This window comes from Hemibagrus wyckioides, linkage group LG18 (assembly GCF_019097595.1).
Source record: "Hemibagrus wyckioides isolate EC202008001 linkage group LG18, SWU_Hwy_1.0, whole genome shotgun sequence".
In the NCBI taxonomy this organism is placed as follows: domain Eukaryota; kingdom Metazoa; phylum Chordata; class Actinopteri; order Siluriformes; family Bagridae; genus Hemibagrus; species Hemibagrus wyckioides.
In genome coordinates this window covers 19,343,894-19,366,947 of record NC_080727.1, presented here as the reverse complement: position 1 = coordinate 19,366,947, position 23,054 = coordinate 19,343,894, and the positions used below count along the sequence as shown (strand labels likewise).

The following is a 23,054-nucleotide window of genomic DNA, read 5'->3' as shown; positions in this document are numbered from 1 at the left end:
TGGTACTAAGGATCAGGGTTTAAAGTGAAGAAAAGAGGTCAATTCCCACAGTGCATGATTTGACAGATGGAGGTTACTCTCTGCCTCTGTGCCTCTGTGTGTGGGTCAGATATGAAGCCATTAATCCCCATAACAGGGGAGATTAATGACCTCAAATGGAAAGTTCAATCCCAATTACTTCTTCTTCCTCATAGACTACAAGAAGGCAGATACAGTATAGTGCAGTTAATAATTTGCTCTAGGGTTACTGATTTCAAATTTAGAGTCTTATTTTTTTCCATTTGTGCCTCATTCACAGGGAGCCTTTCTAGTGAGTTTTTCTTTTCTGACTGATGCTCTGATGCTCAGCCATCCTTAAGGCATCACCATGACCACCATGGAGACTGGAATAAGAGGTGGAAGAGAGAGAGAGAGAGAGAGAGAGAGCGAGCGAGAGAGAGAGAGAGAGAGATTGGGAAAAGGGGGGGTGTTGTTGCTGCAGGCTTTAATGAACGCAATCACGACAGGGGAACAGGGGAAAGAGAGGAGGGGTAGCAGCACCTCAGGATCTCACCAACAGCCCCACTTTAATCTCAAACAGAAAGAAAGAGTGGCAGAGAGAGAGAGAGAGAGCAGAGTAGGGAGAGAAGGAGGAGTCAGTGAGTCAGTCAGTCAGTCAGTAAGACAAAGCTGGTGTGGTTTTGACTGCTGTTACTGAGCCAGTGTAGGTGGTGGAGAAAAATGTGTAATACAGACTAAGGGAAAAGCGAAGAGAGAAAAAGGGAGAGAAGAAAAGGAGTCCTGTAATCTGCTTGGCATGCGACTGTGTCCCTGGCCTGCGTGTAAGTATGTGCAGATGAACGGGACATTTTGGTCTGGAATGTGTCTCAGCTAACCTCAGGGGACCTCAGAGAACATATACCTCACCATGCTGGGAAAGGACTACATGCTCGCCATCATCATAGTCAATTATGAAGGTGAGCGCATGACTCCTTATCTTTTCCCTTTTCCTTCTCTATTCTTTCTCATCCTAGAACATGAGAAAGGTGTTTGGGTCGTTCTTCTCTGCAGGTGTGTGATTCCCTTTGCACTAAACACAGATGCATTATTACTCTGACTCACATGCAACCAGTAATTTCTGGCAAGTTTCACAAACTTGGATATTTTAGTAACTGGTGATGTTTTTGTAACTCTGCATGAAGTGCAAACACGCATACATACAGGACATGAGAGTTCTCAGAGCGCTAATCATGTTGGCTTGATCACCGCTCCGTATCTGTGTAATGCCCTCATGGGACAACAAGCAGAAATGTACCAAGCAGTAGCAGTAATCAGGAGATGGATGCAGCAGTCACTTTGTCTGTATTGCAGGATACTACACTAGTCCATTGCTGCGCATAGAGGCAGTTGTCAGCTTAATGCAATTTCCTGACTCTACACACAGCACTCCTGGATGTGGGTGTGCATTAGATCTCAGAGATGCCCCCTCATCTCACCCCAATACTGTCTCTTTTTCTTGCATGATCACACACATATATACCAAACAATGCCAAATGTCAAGAGATTCATTCAAGGGTGTGCTTTAAGACCTGGGGACATAAGCATTTGGTTGCCACATTGTAGGTGGGTTGTCTAGGTAACTGTTGCACCATGGATGATTTGCACTGCTAAGCAAAAACCCTTGGAGGAGTTGACTGTTGTGCATACAGTGAAATTTGTGCTGAAATAAAAACGTTTTAAAGATTCTATTAATGTTGAAACTGTTTGGTGACATCATGTAAAGTGATGCTGATGAGACTGTGTGTCAGGACTGTAACTTACACCTCTCTCTCTCTCTCTCTCTCTCTCTCTCTCGATTTCTCATTCTTTCTGTCCACTACGGTCCCCGTGCATTATTTTTCAAAAACAGTGATGTTTTTAATGAGTGTTTGAAAAGATTTTCCACATAAGTAGCATCCTTTATTGATGGTCAGGAGGGATGTTACCAAGGGTGGAAAAAGTAAGCAGACTTAATACTTAAGTGAACGCATAGATATAGATATAGATATAGATATAGATAATGTCCGGAAAACTTACATTGAAGTGGAAGTATCAAGGCAAAATTGTCAAAATGTTGCTACTTTTAAATATATGTGTGTATTAAAAGGTGTAAAGTAAACATGTTTAACTGACAGACTTAATTTAAGGTCATGTTCTTATATGAAAACTAACTTTTCAAAAAATTTTATGCAGTTCGTTGGCCATGTAATTAGCCATTATTTGCCATTAGATTTGGTAGTCAGTAATGTTAGCAACTAGAATAGATGCTATTCTAAACTGGTATTAGCAAAGAAAACAGGCTAACGTTGAAATATAGTCAATAGCAAATTAGTAAAACTTACTCAGCATGCTGTTTCATATTAGATAGAGTCCCTGCCTTCTAGGGAGGTAAAGGACACACCTCATTTAATGTGAGCCTTTGCTTACTTAAGCATATTGAAACAGTTGACTGAGGTAGGGCTTCAGTTCCACACTGCAGTACTGTGGCTTTTCCTGTGGAACTGAATATCCATCTACAAATGGACATGGACAGTTTTAGACAGAACTAGGTTCAGTAGCATATGACAAATTGTCATGAATCTTGACATTTTTGCTATGCTGATGAACGTGTAGTGTACGGTCGCTGGCTAGATAAAAGAAGAAAAGACCTTCAAGAGTACTCTGATGGTCTTAATAAAAACATGAGTAACAATTTTTGTTTTCTGGGAAATGTAATTAGTTAAGAATACCCTCATTCATTTTCAGTAACACTCAAGTAAAGTAGAAATATCCTACAGTTTATACTTAAGTATAGCAACAGTGTACAGTTACTCGAGTACTTTCCACCCTTGGAGGTTAGAGTGATAATGAGAAGAAGTCAAGTCAGTGACAGATGTGTGAAGTCATCATGCTTATTCAAACTGGCTCTGTGGATATAGGATAATGTCAATTACGCCATCGTAGAAATCAAGGCAAAATCATGCAAACTTTTCAATATATGTAGGACATGCTTTTTCTTTGTTCAAAAATGACAGCAGATTTTCTGCAGATTTGGGCCGAGGCACATTGTGTGACATCATCACAAACATGCATTCGGCTGCAGTTCTCTTTCATTCACTAAGCATGAGTCGAACGAGAGTACAGTTATTATATAAAGTCAGTATATCTTTAAATAGAGGATCCTGTGCTTAGAGTCTTACCATTTCAAGTAGTTTTTGGCAAAAAAAACAAGCCCTAAAGTGCAATCACAATTTTTTAGGCTAAAGAACATCCTTTTCAAATTCCTAATCTACTTTAGAAACAGTTAGAAATGTAAACATTTAGAAAACATATATAGTATTTTGCATTGTGCGTTCAAAGGCATTCTGATGTATCTTTGTCCTTCTCTCTCTACAAGCTTGTGCTTTCAATTATATTTGCTTATAATTAAATTTTTTACAGTATACCGTTGTACCATCATGTCAAAACACCCCAGTAGTCTCCATCTTAGCAAAGTAAAGCTCCTAAAAATAACTTCCATTACAGGCACTGAGGGAGAGACAATTAGATAGTGACCTAGGATGGCACCTCCTCAGAGAGCTTTTCAGGAAGAAGGCATCCACTAAATGGTGCTTGCACTGGAGTCGCCTTCAGAGCTTTCTGTGCCGCTCGTACCTATATGTTCTTACATATAATGAACGTTGGTTCTTTCTTAGCTAACTAAAAGCAGGGATCCTTAATCCCTCTAATCTGCTGTGTCTCTGTGACTGCCACAGGGTTTACTCTCTCCTCCAGACACACTTATTCGCATCAAGTAATTGAAAAGCTCTCATTTCATCTCATCTCATCTCATCTCATTCTGTTATTGAACCTCCGTCTTGTGCTTTTCATTTTTTTTCTCCCATTGCTATCTATTTAGAGCTTGACATGACATCATAATTTTCTAACACCTTAATACGTAACACTACTGTTGCATGTAGCTGCTCGACCCCTTACCATCACTTCTGTCATGTTTGGGAAGACCTTGACCTATTTGGAAGATTTTGTCGTTTTCTTAGGGCGATAAAGATTGAGCTAAAAGGGAAGTATATATATGACATTTTCCTATCTTAGTGGCCTCTAGGTAACAAACTAGAATTATGTCTATGCTTAGGTGTGCTCTGAGAAGATTTTAAGTTCTGCTTTAGTACGTTTGTAGGAGGATTGGCTAGACTAAATGCCCTTAGGGGTGTGTGTGTGTGTGTAGGACTGGTTTCCTATGCCACTGACAGTTATCTTGTTATTTTACTACTTGCTCAAAGTTTCAGCACAGACACTCACCGCAAAACCTGTAAGAAAACACAGAAATCTATAAATCTCTCTCTCTCTCTCTCTCTCTCTCTCTCTCTCTCTCTCTATATATATATATATATATGATTGTTTAGCTAAAACAATTTAATCGTAAAATGTACATTAGTGCATTTTAGTTTTCTAGAAAGTGCTAGCTATTGTGGTTGAGTGCAAACATTTGCATACTGCAGGAAAATAACGAAGAAGGTTCTGTAAGGCTGCTGTTTTTACCTTGCAGGATACTTCCACATTTCACTTTCAGCTTCCTCAAGCCCTTTTTAGATCAGTTAAATTAGAAAATTCATAATAACACAGCTGTCTTTATACTGTACTAGAAGTTAAAATGAAGGATGCAAGTATTTGAACTGTACTGTATGCAAGCATATTGTGTTTTTGCCTCCAAATATATTATAAAGTTCCTTCTGAAAGGGAAAAAATATATATATTTAGTAGTTTGGCAGCTAGAACCTTAGATAATGAGCTGAAATGTAAGTGAGTGTGTTCTTTTTGCTGATAGTTTAAGCATTATTTTAAGACCCCTCTATGCACTATGGCACTAGCCTCATCTGTCTTATCTATGTTTTATTTAATCTCTTACGTGCTCCACTGCTCAGCGTTCAGTATTACCTTTTTGTATTTCACATGTTCACCGTTCACCTATCTGTGAGCTTGTCAGCGCTACACATGTAATATTTATTGTGTACTTTTGACATGCACTTGCAATGAGTGCTGAGGGGAAAATAAAAAGAAGAGAGATTTTACTGTCTGAACCAGTGATATACCAGAGAAGTTGTTTGTAAATGTTTATACGCCGAATCAAACTAAAATTCCCATTAGATTTTTACTGATGTTCTTTATACGGAAAGCGAATGCTAGTCAGCATTTATTACCATCAACTGCTAAACATGTTCAGCAGATTTACTGACGCCCACAAAACTCCATAAAAGGCAAAGTGTTCAAAATGATAGAATGACTACTAAACGTTAAAAGAGCACTACCTACATGCTGCATGCTCTAAATCTTCCCAAAATGCAGCTCAAGGATTTTAAAACATTGGAAACCACACACTGAGGATACGACACTAAATCTTTCTCCTTTTCTCTGGTCTGATTACTTTTGTCTTAATTAAAAAGCTAGTCTTAGTTTTCTTAATTTACCGACTTGTTTTGGATGCCAAGGCATGACTATTTTGACATTAAAATAAGGCAGTGAATACTGCATAATATGCTTTGTATATAAAATTGCATAGAAAACTTGTATCAATTATATGATTTGTTGCTGATCAATTGAGCATGAAGCAAACAAATCATATAATTGATACGAGTTTTCTATGCAATTAGAGACTGTCCTTATATGTTAATTTATATGTAACACACTCGGAGGAAAGGGGTATCTGCCTTCTTCTGGATACACAAGCTCAATGATGCCCACAATTGGTTAGTTTTGCTGTGATTGACAGGAGAGAGAGAGAGAGAGAGAGAGAGAGAGTAGAAATCAATTTTGCTTTCTTCTCTACCACAGATCACTGTGCCATTGTCATTTCAAATTGTGATCTTCCAGCAACAGGGTGAACTCTTTTCTTTGGCTCACTTGCAGGCCTTTAAGGAGAAATGTTTATTTTAAGATACACTGACCAGGCACCAGGTGTTGGTCACCCTTTTGCTGCCAAAAGAGCCCTGATCCATCATGCACTGTGTTCTAACACCTTTCTATCAGAACCAGCATTAACTCCTTCAGCAATTTGAGCAACAGTAGCTCGTCTGTTGGATCGAATCACATGGGCCAGACTTCACTCCCCACATGCATCAGTGAGCTTTAACCGCCCATGACCCTGTCACCGGTTCACCACTGTTCCTTCCTTGGACCACTTTTGATAGATACTGACCACTGCAGAACAGGAACACCCCTCAAGAGCTGCAGTTTTGGAGATGCTCTGATCCAGTCGTCTAGCCATCACAATTTGGCCCTTCGTCGAACTCGCTCAAATCCTTACTCTTGCCCAAACTTAAAATAAAATAACTGGATGGAATAACTGCATGATATGAGAGCCTAAATGGTCAAAGCAGTACTTCGCACACTGTAGAACATTGTACAAGTTTGTCCTCCTTCTAAAAGTAATTCAAGCCTGGTCAATGAAAAACACTGTCACCGTGATCTCTTAACAATAAATAAAAGATATTCCATCAGTAAAAGCCTTCTTTTGCAAGTATTATTTTAGTTCTAACATCATCCAGAGATTAGTGTTTCGAATGTTTTAAGTATGAATATTAATATGTATTTGATTAGCCTCATTTGAATAAATACATGTAAATTTTGGACAAAGGTTAGAGCAATCATCTGGCACTGATGAACTATGATATCTATGGTTGTAAAAAATATCCCTATTCCCTTTGTAATGCAAGGAATGTGCAGTGTAAATTCAAATCATTTATGCATTCAGCTGCTTTATTATGGTCACGCTGGACCTTGGGTTGAGATGAACACTGTTTTCCATTCCATTGCAGGCCACCGTCCATGCACACATTCACACACCCATTCATGCATGACATAATCATTCTATATATTTCTAGCTCCCTCTGGATTCGCTGTAAAAATCACCTTTATACATTGCTCTGATTGGATACTTGCACAAATGAGCAGGTGTAGGAATGTTCCTAATAAATTGGACGATAAAGTGAGTGTATGGGTGAATTCTACACTTAAATTGCTAATACCGATGGCTCCTCAGGATCACTGTAAGAACGTAACAAGAAACTGATATCAAAACGTTCTCTTTTTACACAAACTGTTACTGATATAGACCTGATCACAAAATGGAGGTTGTTTCTATCCAGGGGATCATGCATAATTTACAACGATTCCTTTCGACTGTCTTCACTTTATTTAACATTCTCTCTCTGAGAATTAATACAGCCTCTTTGGACACGTCTTGAATTATACATCTGAAGACCTCAGTATGTTGCTGTGTATAAGAAATAATTGAATATCTGTATTGTGTAAATATTTTTTGTGAATTCAAGAACAAAAATGTAAAATCTAAGGAACACATAACTGTAATTATAGTCGGATTTATCCCAGACTGAAAGAGAGCTGGAAGAAGATGGATGTCGTATTTTGATTTAAGCCGCCAATGAGTTTGAATACTTTAGCAATAATTAAAAGAGCATGCTAGCTTTGAACCGATAATGTGCAAGGGTGCTATATGCTCAGCAAAAATCCAAATAAACTGCTGTAGGGCTCTCTCGCTAATGATGTGTGAGAGTGAAGATTTCAAACTGAGCAGCACGATTGTAAACACATGAATGGGAAGTTGTGTTATTGTGTATTGTGCTTGTTCCTTCCTTTAATTTTCTTCCCCCAGTTTCCTCAAGAGCAAAGCATTTGATACATAAACATGGGATTAAATCTGCCTGGAGAATTAAGAGTCGATGCTTGTGACTTCGCTGGCATTATTTCAGGTTAAACCTGGAGCAGGAGAGCTTTATGGATTTTGTCATTACTTTGCTATGCTTTGCTGCGGCATGCTCGATGCTTTAAAATTTCAAAGCAACAACAAGGATATCTTTTCTAATCTGGCTATGTTGAATGTTTCTTTTTCTGCAGACAATAAGAAACTCCCTGGGATTTCTCAGTAACATGATAAGCTGAATTAAATGTTGAGCAAATGAATAAAACATATGCTGTGTGTTTGTTCTTGTCCGGCAGTCGTGAAGCCAGATGCAAGTGCGGCCTTTTTATTTTATAACAAGCAAGCAAAAAGAAAAAAGTCAAACAAGATTAACAAAACAAGCTATATAATAACTAACCCTAGAACACAGAATGGATCATGACTCAAGCTGAAACGCAACCTAAGTGAGTGTAATGAGTGTAATGACTTTATCAAATATAATCCAGTTTGTGAGTACAAGACAGTGGTGAGACCGGCCATGTTGTATGGTTTAGAGACAGTGTCACTGAGGAAAAGACAGGAGTCAGAGCTGGACATAGCAGAGCTGAAGATGTCGAGGTTCTCTTTGGGAGTGAGAAGGTTGGACAGGATTAGGAACAAGTACATCAGAGAGACAGCTCATGTTGGACGTTTGGGGGACAAAGTTAGGGAGGCCAGATTAAGATGGTTTGAACATGTTCAGAGGAGGGAGAGTGAGTATATTGGTAGGAGAATGTTGGACATGGAGCTGCCAGGCAGGAGGCAAAGAGGAGGTATATGGATGTAATAAATGAGGATATGAAGCTAGTGGGTGTAAATGTTGAGGATGCAGAAGATAGGGATCGGTGGAGTTAGATGATTCGCTTTGGCGACCCCTGAAGGAAAAAAAAGCTGAAAGAAGAAGATGAATCCACTTTGAAGTAACAAAAACTCTACTTAGTTACTCTACTCTACTGAGTGAGGTTTCTTCACACTACCTCAGCATTGATCCTTTTTCTGTGGTGTTTTATTCTTTAAAAATATCCACGGTCCATTATGGGTATACATATACATTTTTGTACTAAATCAGGAAACCTCTTTTCTCCCTCACCTGATAGTCTTGTTTTTGTGCGCACATTAGCCGCCTGGTGCACCAAATTGATTTGTGGGATTTTCAGATTTCACAAAACAGCTATCTGTCATGAATACAGGGAAATCTCAGGGCTATAGCACAATGTCAAGGTTTGTCAGGATTTGATGCACACTCTTGGTTCTCATACATTTTTAGAGCGTTGCTGGATTATCTACAGTCCTGCTGCCTTCTTCATCCAAACAAAACTTTGGCAGGAATTATGTCTCTCTCGCTCGCTCTCTCTCTCTCTCTCTCTCTCTCTCTCTCTCTCATTATGTCACACCTAACCCACTTTTCATCCTCATTTATTAACACACACACACAAACTTTACCTCACACTTCACGCATCTTGCTGAAGCATTCTCCCAGTCAGATGTGCAGGTATATGGGCAGATTTGATCTTTGACATGTTTAAAATATTATAGACGAGTTATGTACAACTTTCACACATTAACTGAACAAAAAATGAATGAATAACAACAACTATATATATATATATATATATATATATATATATATATATATATATATATATATATATATATATATATATATATATATATATATAACAACTACATAACAACTAAGACCAGTAATCTTGAGTCAACTGTGCTTAAAACCTACTGAGAGGGGAAAAAAAGCAACAACATTAATTATTTATACATATCTTCAGTAAGCAGTTTATCCTGGTCAGGGTCATAATCATGGTTTGAACTTTTGTAGGAAATCTGGATGTCACTTGAATACCCCCTGGATGGTATGCTGTTCACAAACATATTCACACCTTTGCTCTTGGGAGGTGGGAAGAAACCAAAGAACCCCAAGAACATTTTGCTCAGTCATCATGCGAATAATGCAAAGCTCAGCATAGACGGTAATCCGAGCTCGGGATCGAACCAGGGACAATGGAGTTGTGAGGCAGCAACTCTACCTGCTGCTCCTGAATTATTAAATTGTATATTGTGTACATTAAGCAAATGAACATATAAAGTGATTTAAATGAAGTGCAGCCCAACAAGAGTTTGGAGAATTTTATGGGTTGACATTAGTAGCAGCAGTCTTTATTTTTATCACATATACATTACAGCACAGTGAAATTTCTTATTCGCACATCCCAGGTTTGGAAGTTGGTGTCAGAACCCTAACTTGGGCTCCAATCTTCCAATCGACAACCATATAGCTTATTAGGAAGTTTGGGTCAGCACATGGTCAGCCATCGTGTGACACCCTGGAGCAGGTAGGGTTAAGGGCTTTGCTCAGGGGCCCAGCTTGGCAGTTCAGAGGCTTGAACCCTGACCATCTGATCAGTGACCCTGCACCTTAACCACCAATGAAAAATGTTACTCAATGATTAGGCATTATTATAAAAAATCCAGAGAGTGCAGAGTGCCATGAAGGGTTAATACACCAATGTATATTGTGCCTTTGGTCACAGATGACATCTGGAATGATCAGAGCCTGACGCTGGACTCAGACCTCCCTCCAGGATGGCGTACTATACGGGACAGCACAGGTACCTACTACTGGCACGTGCCTTCAGGCACCACACAGTGGCAGCACCCTTCATACAGCACAGAGGACGAACCGAGCATCAGCAACGGACTCCCAGCTAACCAGCTCAAGGTCAGTGTTATTTCTGAGGTCACACTGTTACAATCCACACCATGCGCAAAATTCTGTGTACGTAAAGACAAGATCGATTACACATCCAACTCCATAGACTCCTCCAGCAAATACACATGTGCACATTTCCAATTATGCGATTGTGTTAAGCTGATGATTCCCCCGTCTTTTCTGGCAGAATGCGGGAGCAGATGGGAGGTGTGAGTCTAGAGGGAGGATAACAGAAAGCCCCATGCATTCCCTCAGTGATGAGTACGTTCTCAGTTTCTACATTATTAGCAAAGCCACTGTACACACAGGACATGTATAATATAATAACAAGTTGTCGCAATACACACTAGATCGACATGATACATCGATACAGCTGTGTTTTGATGCGACACATTTTTTGATACAGCTTCTGCACTAAATACGTGCCCTAGATTTCCGATTTTAAATTGATTAGAACAAAAAATAAATATAATAATGAAACAGTGTTTGTGCGATCCATTCAGTTTCTTCACAGTGTATAACAAAACAAATGATGTGTGTTAGGTTTATAGAAAATTAAGATTAAACATATGCCCCCAGACCAGGATTTTGGTGGTGTACAGGGTTGCCAAGTGTCAGCACGAAATCAACCTAAACTTCATCTTAAAAAAACAACTAATGATCCCAAAGGTTCAATTTCCGGAATTTCTCTCACTCTCAAAGGCATAATTCTCAACTGCTCACTTGTATAATTGTGATAAATGTAAGTCACTCTGAATAAGAGTTAATAAAGGGTTTATAAATGTAAACTATACCCACTTGATGTATCAACTCTGGTGTTAATTCTGAATTCTGATTTCTTTAATCCATACTGAACCTGATTAAAAAATTAAGCTCATTTCTAGAGAATATAGAATTGGCTTGAATAGATTACACAATGTGGAATACACACAGTATTTTTGACAAACTTTATTATTTATTATTCTTTATTATCCCCTGTATTGAATGCATTGTGCAATGTGCAGACATATGTATCGAATAGTATGATGAAATATGCCATATAGTTACACCATTAATGTTAGATTACTGTTTCTTTGCAACATGCACTCTGGAACACATTGTGTAATTGCCCTTTATATTGTCCGGTGTTTGTGTTTACATTATGTGTTTCACTACTATGCCGTAATGAAGGGAGTGACAGTGAAGCCCACTTGTTTGCCCAAGAGAAAGGAGAGAAAACACCTGGTGCTCCAGTCAGCAGATGTCTGCTCAAACGGCTAGTAATAGCACCAGAACAAGAATCTTATTTTAGGCTGACAGTCTGTGTGTGCGTGTGTGTGTGTGTGTGTGTGACAGAGAGAGAGAGAATAAAAAACAATCATCTGTTTTGCTAATGGCTCCAAATGGAACACGTTTATTAGGTCATTAGGGTTCATTATATAGAATAAATTATTCCACCTTTCAAAACTAATTATTTTCCATTATACCACAGTGCAGTTGTTATCTCAAATTTAAAAAAGGTGTGCGTTTATTTCTATACCAGCAGCTCAGACTGTAGCACTTTCTGTCTGTAAAATAAATGATAAGATTGCATTACGCACTTCTTTTAATTGCATTTACACCATTAATACGGGGACTCATAGCGACAAAGCGACCAAAAAATATTGATTTAGAATGCTAGTTACTCCACCTACTGATAAATGTTATTGGTATGTGTAGGAAAACATATTTTGAGGTCACTCTAGAATCTACTGTAACATAATTTTTTTTTGAATAATTATTTGCATATCCCAGCTCGCTCCACCAATGGTGATCAAGTCAGACGCTTTGTTTAAGAGTATCACCTCTAGGCTTTTGCATTATCATACCAGGGAGTTATCCCCCTGGGGGGGTTTTATCACCTCTAGGCTTTTGTATTATCACACTTTCAAGGCCTGCCCACTCGAGGCCTTTAAAATTGTAACGCCTGTTCCTTTTCACTGGACTTGGTGAGTACAGTACTACCACAGCGTGTTCTGCTCTCCAATAAAACATTCCTGCTGATCTGCATCTACTTCCCAGTCCCCTGGTCTGCTTCGGTGAATTCACAACACATGGCAACCAGTAGCAGGGACGCCTACTGGTGACCTTAAAGTACAGTGACTGGCGACAAAGATAAAATCAGTGTGTGAACCTAGAATAAAACGGAAATATCGTTCTATTAGTAACAGCTCATTCCCAGGGGCTAATAATCATCTAGGGCTAATACTTTTTGAAAAAGCAACACTCTTTAAGAGAGAGATCTGTTTATAACTACTGTATCAAACTGTAAGAAATGACAATAGAAGCTAACAATAAAATATAACAATAATCAACTTACACAACTTTGTGTGTTCATAATTATCAGTGTTTTGTCCAGTGTTTAGCAAATCACAGTGGTATAAGTGGAATAAAACGTTTTTTGCAATTTATGCTGAAAATAATTCACTTCTGGTTGTGCAACTGATAAGCATGTGGATTATTTTTGGATAATATATGTATTTACTCAGTGTATCTCTGACGATATCATTAATTTAGGGCAGTGGTGGATCAAGTGATTAAGGCTCTGGGTTGTTGACAGGAGGATGAGGGTTCAAGCCCCAGCACCACCAAACTCCACTGTTGGGAAATTGAGCAAGAGCAATTGGGCAATTGAGCAACCCTTCCTGCTCCAGGGGTTCTGTATCGTATCTACCCCTGCATTCTGACCCCAACTTGCTCAGCTGGGAACATAAGAATTCCACTATGCTGTAATTATGTGTGGTGATAATAAAGGCTTCTTACCCTCATTTCAGTTCTTCTTAATAAACTCCTAAAACACGGAAGGGGCGTTGACCAAAACAACATTTTCAAATGTCCATAGTTCCCCAATGTCCTGCTTCTATTCATTTGTCTTCCAGATTCAGATGTATTATTAGCTCTTCTAAGATCTAGTTTACTGAGTGTTTGCTAACGGCTTGAAGGCAGAAGGAATAGAAACATTGGATGAAGATACTTGACAGTCAGCTGATTAAGGCTCTCATAATCAATACATGCTACATGACCCCCATCCCATTTTTTTATGGATAAAAAAGAACATCGGATTTATGAGATAGATATCACATTGTAGTACATTAAAGCCTAATGCTGTTCTCCCTCTCCATTAGAGTGTCCTGGCAGGAAGAATACTTCTGTGCGAACATGGACCCAGACTCCAAGGTACCATTCCAATGCTAAACATTTAAATGACTGTTAATGAAATCCTGAGATGAAAAGCATTTTTCATAAGACAGACAGTAAGAAGGTGAGATTAAGGGCACAGGCCAGATCAGCTTTTGTTTCCTCACTGGAGATGGTATTGATGTGTGTGAAAGGTGTGTAAATGTGTACTGACCTTTATAAAGATAAGAGTAGCACTACTGAGGTCATTGTTCCATAAAGTGTGTGTAAGAGGATGGAGGTCACTGCAAAGACAAACACAAATAGGTTCAGTAAATGCTTATATCTCATGTATTGGTGCATTTTTTGTGAGAAAAAAATCCATGCATCAAGGCAACAAAGGTTTAGTTGAGTTTATACAGTTGGGTGCAAATATTTGGATACCCCTTCTCTGTTTCACAGTCTTCTTCAGTGCCTTCAAGAGGATGTCAAGAATATTGCACAATATCATTTCAAGCTATTTTTCTTTTATTTTTTGCCTTACGATTTGCACCATTTTGGTCACCAGCCATATGTTACCTAGAAATGGAGGAAGAACACTTTGAGAAATGTAAAGCCAGCCATCTTCTTAATCTGCTACAAGGCAGCTATCCAAGGCTTCTGTCTACAAATTATAATTGACAGGGGAAAATGAGTATGCCCCTCCCACCCAGATAGCACAGCTAATAACTATGAACATGTTTCTTTTTTCATCACAGGGGTCCAAGCATTTGCTTTCAACTGTCCGTTTTTTGTAGGTGACAAAGTCTATGACAAGAATATTAAGATCTTTAGATCTTCTTACATCTATAAAGCCAAATATATGTGGACACCCAACATGACCATCACACCCAACAGTCTAGTTTTACCACAAAATAGAAGGTGCATAGTTGTATAGAAGGTCTTTTTCCTTCACTGGAACTAACAGTTCTAGCGTGACGATGCCCCTGTGCACAAAGCAAACTTAATGAAGGCATGGTGTGTTAAGGTTTGATTGGAAGAACTCCTGCACAACTTTGATTCAACCCCACTGAACACCTTTGGGATGAACTGGACCACTGACTGCACCCCAGACATCAGGTGTCCACATACTTTTGGCAGTAGACTGCATGGTGTTTTAAGAGGTGCATGTGTGTCCCAGTGTTTTGCGGTACGCTCACTGGGATGGGTGGAGATCCCAGAAGAGGACCTGGCTCCAGGGAAGAGCAGCCTGGCAGTCAATAACTGCATCCAGCAGCTCTCTCACAGCAAGGCTGAGGGCCGCGATGCTGTGGGAGCCTGGGGAGAGGTGAGTATGGCATTGTGAGCATGTAAAGGTTAAGCATGTAAGAGATCTTAATAAGCACTTGATATTTATTATACCTTTTTATTAGGAAGGTCATGAGAGCTTAGTGTTAAAGGCGTTGGGACAAGACTTTAGTCATGTGTTTAAGGTATATTGTTCCTGGATGTGTGTGTGTGTGTGTGTGTCTGTGTTTGATAAGGGTCAGGACATGATGATGGTGCTCAAAAAAGACACATTAAGCCTCCTGGACCCCATAGACCGCAGTCTAATCCACTGCCAACCCATCATCAGCATTCGAGTGTGGGGGGTAGGCTGCAACAATGGCAGGTCAGTAATGGATTTTTTTTTTGCCTTTTTTTGCCACTTTGTGCCACTAACTCACCCTTTTCTTTTTTTCCCCTTTTATTCTCCTTCCAAGAATTTGCGTCACTGTCAATGCAATCGACCCTCACCTTTGAAATGGACCTGCCTATATAACCCAGTGCATATACAATGTGATTTTATATTTCAGTAGCAAAATGAGGTTCCTTATCCGAGACATGCTTTTATTTGATATGTCTCCATGGCTGTGGTCAGGCTAGCTCTATAGACTTGCTGATGATACGATCAGGTGCTCATGTGGAGTTAATTTAAGTCCTGCTATTTCTGGTTACACTCAGCAGGGCTTCCGGGAAAAACCAAGCCCCGTAGTCTGATTTATATTTATCATCTGGACTTAACCTGCTCTTATTTTTCCTCTGCCCGGAAAAAATGTGTTGTACTTTCTGTGATTATTAGCAGTTCATGAGTGCCCACTATCCATATAATTGTTCATGATAAGTAAGGTGTTTACAAATTAAAACAATTGCGGTAATTTTTCTTTTAGCATCCCTTAACAATTCTTTCTTTTCTTTTTTTTTTAAATCGGCACTCGTGAATACAGAGACAGGTAATCACTGCACCTTTTTTTCTTTCCTTAACCAGATCATATAAACATGTCATTTGTGGGATTGACATCTTGCATTTCACGTATCTTGGAAGCATTATGTATTTCATGTCCTTTTTAATTCTATACTTCTTTCATTTCCTGCCTTCTCTCATCTCTAATCTGTTTGCTTGTTCATGTTCCAAGTAGGATAGATGAATTACAGAATGGTGGCGTTGCTTCCTTCCTAATGCATGAAGTGGTCTTTTCTTGTCCTTTCCATTACCTAAAAATATAGAAACTCTTTATGCTCCATTCAACCAACTAATGCATGTAACTGGGAATTTTCAGGGTGTGTGTGTGTGCGTGGGGGGGCTACAAATGACCCTGTCCCGATAAATCAATAACAGTTCCAGCCTGTAATATTTTGCAGATATAATTCATTATGGGCCAGGCCTACTGGGACACTGCCATCATTAATCCTGACAAATCCATGCAGATTTAATTACAAACCACTGATGAAATCCCTACAGAGCAAAACACAGGACAAGCTGATGTGTAAATTAATTGAACCAGTTTTAATACAGGGCCCCAGTTTGTGGTTTTAGAGGAACGGATGAGGAATAGCTTGTTGCTAATTGCGTCCTTCTGATAACCCTTGTTGCATAAGAGGGTCAAGGTCAGAAATATCTGTGTGGGTGTGGAGTAGCTGTACTGTATACATATGTGTTGTTTTTCTTCTAAAAAAAGATTCGCTCTCAGAAGGCAAAAAAACATTTTTTAAGAAATCGCGGCTAGTTGGCATTTGCCTATATATATATACACACGTATGTATATATGATTATTGGCTTACACACACATAACATGGAAAAGTGGTAGATTGCATAATACAGTGTGGTAGAGATGAGTCATATTTGCAAGCCTTCACATCATGTCAGGCACAGCAAGAGTGGAAGAAAGCAATGGCACTTCTCTAACCATAGACATGACACAGCACACGGCATATCAAATGTCTAGCATGATTTATCTGTAGGATCTTCTTCTCGAACATAGCTGAACTGATTTTCCAAATCACAGTGACCTCACTTCATATTTTAAACATCAGTCTGCATATTCAGCATGCTAGACGTAAGCGGAAATGCAGGTTACATGCTACCATTAAGTAGATGCAGGTCTTATGAAAAATGTATGCCATACTTATCGATCATCTGAGTCTGGCGTATCCTGTTTTACACTCCTGTTTTATATATTGCCTGTAAGGTAGAGACTATACCCTGCACAGCATCAAGGCAATATTCATAAAAACAGGCAGTTACTGGATACCTGAATGGTTCTTCTCTTTGCTTTAGTAACACAGTCAAAGGCTGAGCCCTGAGCTGTTGAACATCAGCAAGAGATTATACAGTCTTTCCAAATGTTTAACTGTCTTGAACATCAGAAAAAAATAAGTTTTAAGGAAATAAATGGTTTAAAGGAAGGGAATTCATCAGTGAGTCAGTGTTATAGCACTATAATTCATGGAGTGAAAAGAACTGTCTTCTCTCCTGTATTTCTTTTCTGTCTGCTCTTCTCTTTTCTCTTCTCTCTTTCTATGTATCTATCTTTCTGTTTTCTCATCTCCTCTCTCTATCTTCTCGTTGCTCTTTTCTTTTCTCTTCTCTTTTCTCTCTGTATGTCTATCCATCTCTCTCCTCTCCTCTCCTCTGTTTTTCTGAACCTACTAACCTTTGTAATTTACGATAATGGTGCCAAAGTAGACTTGGTGCACAAGCCCATCTTAATAAATGCTGAAACTTCATTAATTTTTATGGTTTAATAACAACCCACATTTCAGTTGCCTAGTTTTCTTATCCACCAAATAAATTGCACCAAATCTACCTGGGATCCATTTAAGTTTATTCATAATAAACATATTTGTGATTGTTTGTCTTTTTAATGACTGTTTGTAATTTTGTAGTGAACAAGTGGAAGCCTTTGCCTTTAAAATCTACTCTTAGAGAATAGAGTTTTATATTTGTCATGAATGTGAAGATTTCTTAAGATCACTGCTGGATCGTATAAATGCTCAGGAACGGGTTTGCTGGTAGTTCTGTGTGTTTGGAGTAACGCGATTCTGCCCTGTTCTGTCATCCTGCTGTAGGGACTTTGCCTTTGTGGCCAGCGATAAGGACACGTGCATGTTGAAGTGCCACGTGTTCCGCTGCAGCGCACCAGCTAAGACTATAGCCTCTGCCCTGCATGAGATGTGCTCCAAGGTAAGAGCTTGCTTCTACGTCAAGATCAGTGTGTGTGGGATTTGATCTTTCATTCGAGGAACATGCAGCCAATACAGGGTTCAAAATAAAACGTTTTTAGAGAGAACTTAGTAATACATTATGGGAGGTAAAGTGATTATAATTCATTATATTTATCCATTATGACATTGTCGTTAGAGTGAGTAATTATTTGTTCGTGTTTGCAGATCATGGCAGAGAAGGCATCAATGCCACCATCCGTGCCACGGTCACTTACAATGGAGAGCATTTCTCCCGAGGATTTGCCTCACCATGGTACAAAACCCTGCCTCAGATTTATATTATATATCCGTTTAAATAATTCATTCAATCAGTGATCTTTGACTTATCTGATTTATTTTAACCAGAGCATCTTTTATATGCATACATAGCATTCATGTTTTATGTGGGGTTTTTTTTTAAGTCAACTTCTTAGATGCTGTGAGACAGAGGGTTCAAAGATTTGACGTTGAGTATATCGGAAACCTGCCCGTCTCCAGAGCAATGGGTGAGTGGTGCGTTTTAGTAAAATACCATTACTGTGATCAGATTTTAACTCAATTCACTTAAATTTTATTTCGACCGTGCTTCAACAATAGGTACTGTCTCAAGCAGCATTGCAGAAACTTCGATCATGTGCAAAACTCAGTGAAGAAACTTTAAAACTCAAAAGGGAATTATTCTTATTCTTCTGGGTGACACCATATAGTCAGATTAGAGTCATTACAGTATGAATCTGAAATCTAAGGGTGCTAAAACGATACATAGTGTTGGGTATGCTTATACTGAGAATAAGAATATATAAAGATCTGTCACAGCTTAAAGAAAATAAACAGTTCAGAGCAGATTAGATCATGACCGTGGCGTGAAAAGACATTTCTAGTCAGCTGCTGCAAATTTACAGCCCAGGGCTGACGATATTTATATATAAGACCTTCTAAATATTATGAGGTAAAATTACAAAACTGAAAGGACACAGCAGAAGGAAAAGTGATGCTGCAGCACAAGGACAATGCACACAGCTTTGTTTGTCCCAGGGTTAGTGTGTCATGACCGCTCTCAGAGAGAACAAGAAGGCTTTCATCAAATACTGTTAAGAAGATTTATCTATCATGGCTCCCTGGAGAGAGGGGCAGCTCTGTAACCGCTAATGGTGTACCTCTAAGCAGCGATTCTGTATAGAGAAAACATGGCACAATGTCATTGGCCTTCCTAATCGTTCCAGAAGTGCTAGTGCATTTAATCTGCCATGTTTCGTTGGTCATTATTACTGGAAGGTCACTAATACTTTATGTGACCTGATGATCAGTGATGTTTCAACATTGTCTGCAGTGTTTTTAAGCCATTTTCCTTATTACTTATTTTTTTTTTAGACTTGCAATTTAGCTTTTGCCAATTCATACCTCAAATGAAAAGGGACACATACCAATTCAATTCCATTCTATTCTATTCAATTTGTATAGGGCTTTTAACAATGGACATTGTCTCAATGCAGCTTTACAGAATATAAAAATATAGAGCAAAAATTTCAAGGTTTAATATTAGACATATATTTAACTTAATATTTATTTATCCCTAATGAGCAAGCCTGAAGTGACTGTGATGAGATGATATGTGGAAAAAACCTTGAGAGGAAGCAGACTCATCCACATTCATGCCTCTGAAACATTTAACACTATAGTTTACTGCATTTTCAGGGAATGTTATAAAGCTGAAAAGAGGAGCAAAGTCTACTTGTTCATAATGCCCTAATACTTGTGTCCAAAATTTTATAGGTTTCTTTTAATTCTGGTCACATCTGCTGTAGGTGAATTTTTTGCAAAGCTGCGAACAAAAAAGCAGCTTTTAAACTCAACCTTGGGTCCAGAAATTGTTTTGTTTGTTTGTTTTTTGGAGGTTGTAAGGCTAATGTTGTGTGCTGGGTCCTAGCAGGGATGGAAGTGCTGAACAGGGCTATTGAGAGCATCATGTACTCCAGAGACAGAGACGAATGGGAGCGGATTGTCATTCACGTGTCAGACAGAGTGCTGTCGCTGTGGAAGGGAGAGGTACGGAAGGATAAGTGTCAACATCGATCCATAGATAAGGATTTTCTGACTAAAAATCTCTCTTTTAGTCTCCTCAGCTAGTGGAAGTTTTCTACATCACAATCATTTCACAAGAACATATACATATAGAATAGAATTAGGATAGGATTAATAAGGACACGGCTTCTCAGAGATATCATTCATGCAGTATTAATAATGACTCTTAAATGATGATTTAATTTTTCTGTTTGTTGTTTTACTTTAGGATGGTGAAGACCCTTTTTGGGAATGCCAGGTACGCTATCTGACCTTCCTCGGTGTCGGTCATGACACACATACTTTTGCAGTGATAGTAGATGCCGGCACTCAGCGCTTTGAGTGTCACGTGTTCTGGTGTGAACCTGATGCTGGGATCGTGTCCGAGGCAGTCCAGGCAGCATGCATGGTAAGTGGTACTGAATGTAACCCAGATACATATCTTTACTACAATTTAACCACTTTAACTTTTAGAGTAAAGTAATGTGCATCTATACTCATGCTATTCGGCGTACTCAAGTCTAGCATCCATTATGTTTGGTACCCAGGTCCAGTACCAGAAGTGTTTGGTCGCCCAGACACCACCTTTGAGATCAAAAATGTGGCGAGCTGGCTCCAAAGTCAAACGCGCCAACTCCATGGATGGCTCCAGCTTTCCTCCATGCCAGCAAGGATACATGCAACCCAAAATGGCTTCGTCTAGCATAAAGAAAGGCATGCTGGCATTTTTCGAGACATTCCGAAATAAACCTCCTGTGGTTCCTGCACCATAGCAACAGAGATCCGGAGAGGGCAGGGGGAGGAAGTGATGGGTTTGGGTGGGGGCAGGTTGAAGGATGTAAAGAATGAGGAAAGAGAGCGAGCAAGAGCAAATAAAATACTTATAATTCCCCAGACAACCTTAAAAAAAACATGGCAAAGGAAAGCCACCTACACTGCAAGGACCTTTAGTGCTTATACATATCTGACTACAGCAGGTTAACAACTGTTAAATGAGAATCCTGAGGTGCTGTGCTCTCACATTCCACTCTTGTACTGAGGAGCAAATATAGATATAGCGATATAAGAGTTGTCCTATTAATAAATTAGGACAGAGATCACCTTGACAAACCCTAATCTATTATGTCTGATGTTACAGTAGGTCAGTGTAGGTGAACCGGAAACTGGAGATGCGGAGAATGTAGAAATGTATCCCAGCGTCAAAATGTTCTAGGTCCTTCTCCTGGGAAATTCAGGATAATGTGCAATAATGTGTCTCAGCATGTGACTTTTTCTTGATACGTATCGATGTATAGGATAGTGACCTAATTCTGGTATGACAAGTGTTTAGAGGTTAGACATGTTCTATTTAGGTCACTTGTGTTCAAATAGAAGAGAAGTTCACTTTCACCTATTAACCTTCATCCTGGTTTAATAAAAAAATAAAAAAATAAATGTAAATGTTCTGACACTCAGAGGACTAAAGGAGTAAGTCCGACCAATCGGAGAGAGAGCATATCTGGATATACTTCAGCCGTGAGCACACATTTCATGTACTCTGTTCAAATTAGAATTACACCAGGATTAAAATCGGTTTTCAAAACTGAGATGGAGGAAGGGAGAGACTTCGTAAATCCCAAAAGCCAAGGAATACATAATTGGCTATGTTCTGTGATCCCTAAAGCTTGGTGGCACAGTTGCATGCATTTGCACATGCTTGGGAATGAAAGGCTTTGCTACAGGCACATTTATATTGAGAAAAAAAAAAGAGTTTGGCCAAAATTCGAGTATCGTGGCTGATACCAAAAAACCCCACAAAGTGCATCTATGATAAAACCCTAACCCTAATATAACACCAAAAACACTGACTAAAGAAGTTTTGATCTTATTTTCACCGTCACAAAAAACTGAATGTAGAACAATAAGCTTTCGAAACATGTTTCAGCGCATGTCGATTGGCCACTGGAATGGCACTATGAGAAAGTCCTATGACGCTGCAACAGCGATATGCAACCGCTCCTTTCCCTTAAGCATGTATATTAACGCCAACAAACTCAGGTTTCCTCAAGACACCAGTGGAATCATGGGTAGGAATGGACAACACTTTCAGCATAGCCTTTGTTCACCGAAACGAGCATTTGTCAGAGACACGGTCATAATACTATTCATGTAGCACCGTTCTTATTTTCTGCTCTTTATACTCTTCTCTGTAAAGAAATCTTCTTTGTATATATTTGCAGTTTGTTAGCACAGAAATAGGATGTCATGTAAAATGAGTTTTTCTCTTTTTTTTTTTATTGTTATTTATATTAAGTTGATAGTATTGTTGCATTATGTATTGAAACTGATTCCACTTGTGGTTTGGAATGGGACAATAAAACTGCTTGAATCTCTCTTGGTTTCTTCTGATGTGATCCATGTATAATTTGCAAATCATCTTTATAAATCAGCTATTTAAGAGACAATGATTTTGTCACAGTCTAGGAAAGCCAGACTAATGTTGCTTGAGGCAGAATTCTAAAAAGAAGAAGAAGAAGAAAAAAAAAAGCAGTCAATAATGAAGAAACAGCTGTGTTTCATAGCTTTATTTTACAAAAACATTAAATATGTTGCATAAAAATGACCAGCTGTTTTTATTTAGGTTATGTTTTAACCTCACCTTGGATCTCGCCTTTAATCTGCCCACAAACATATCATTGATTAAGGAACTAGTTTAACAAACACTGTAGCAAGGATTTTGTAAAATTGCTATTTGTTGGACACAGTATAATCTACTACTCCTGCCCCGGTAAACTCCATAGAGTTAGTATGTCAGCTAGCGGAGAAAAAGGTGAACTGCAACAAAGGCTACTAGATGAAGAAGAAGAAGAAGAAGAAGATGATGATGATGATCAAGTAGTCAAAGTCAAGTCAAAGAAG

General features: G+C 38.9%; 1 protein-coding gene across 2 annotated transcripts; it reads left to right on the top strand.

Moving 5' to 3' along the window:
- Positions 1-469: 469 nt before the first annotated feature.
- On the top strand, positions 470-22,520 carry apbb3 (amyloid beta (A4) precursor protein-binding, family B, member 3). Of its 2 annotated transcripts, none has more exons than XM_058416517.1 (12): positions 470-956; positions 10,279-10,466; positions 10,645-10,718; positions 13,601-13,652; positions 14,773-14,919; positions 15,116-15,243; positions 17,961-18,075; positions 18,282-18,369; positions 18,518-18,601; positions 20,023-20,141; positions 20,386-20,565; positions 20,705-22,520. In XM_058416517.1, exons 1-12 carry the CDS (start codon positions 908-910, stop codon positions 20,927-20,929), a joined length of 1,449 nt encoding a protein of 482 aa, XP_058272500.1. In that variant the 5' UTR covers positions 470-907; the 3' UTR covers positions 20,930-22,520. The 2 variants fall into 2 exon arrangements, with proteins under 2 accessions (XP_058272500.1, XP_058272501.1); XM_058416518.1 differs by having other exon boundaries at positions 474-956; positions 20,026-20,141.
- The last annotated feature ends 534 nt before the right edge of the window (positions 22,521-23,054 follow it).

What these genes read in the sequence shown, in the direction of transcription:
- apbb3 (XM_058416517.1), top strand. Translation starts at nt 908, where the DNA reads ATGCTGGGAAAGGACTACATGCTCGCCATCATCATAGTCAATTATGAA. An exon ending in CATCATAGTCAATTATGAAG is followed by an intron (nt 957 to 10,278) that starts GTGAGCGCATGA and finishes CTTTGGTCACAG; the next exon opens with ATGACATCTGGAATGATCAG. An exon ending in ACATGGACCCAGACTCCAAG is followed by an intron (nt 13,653 to 14,772) that starts GTACCATTCCAA and finishes TGTGTGTCCCAG; the next exon opens with TGTTTTGCGGTACGCTCACT.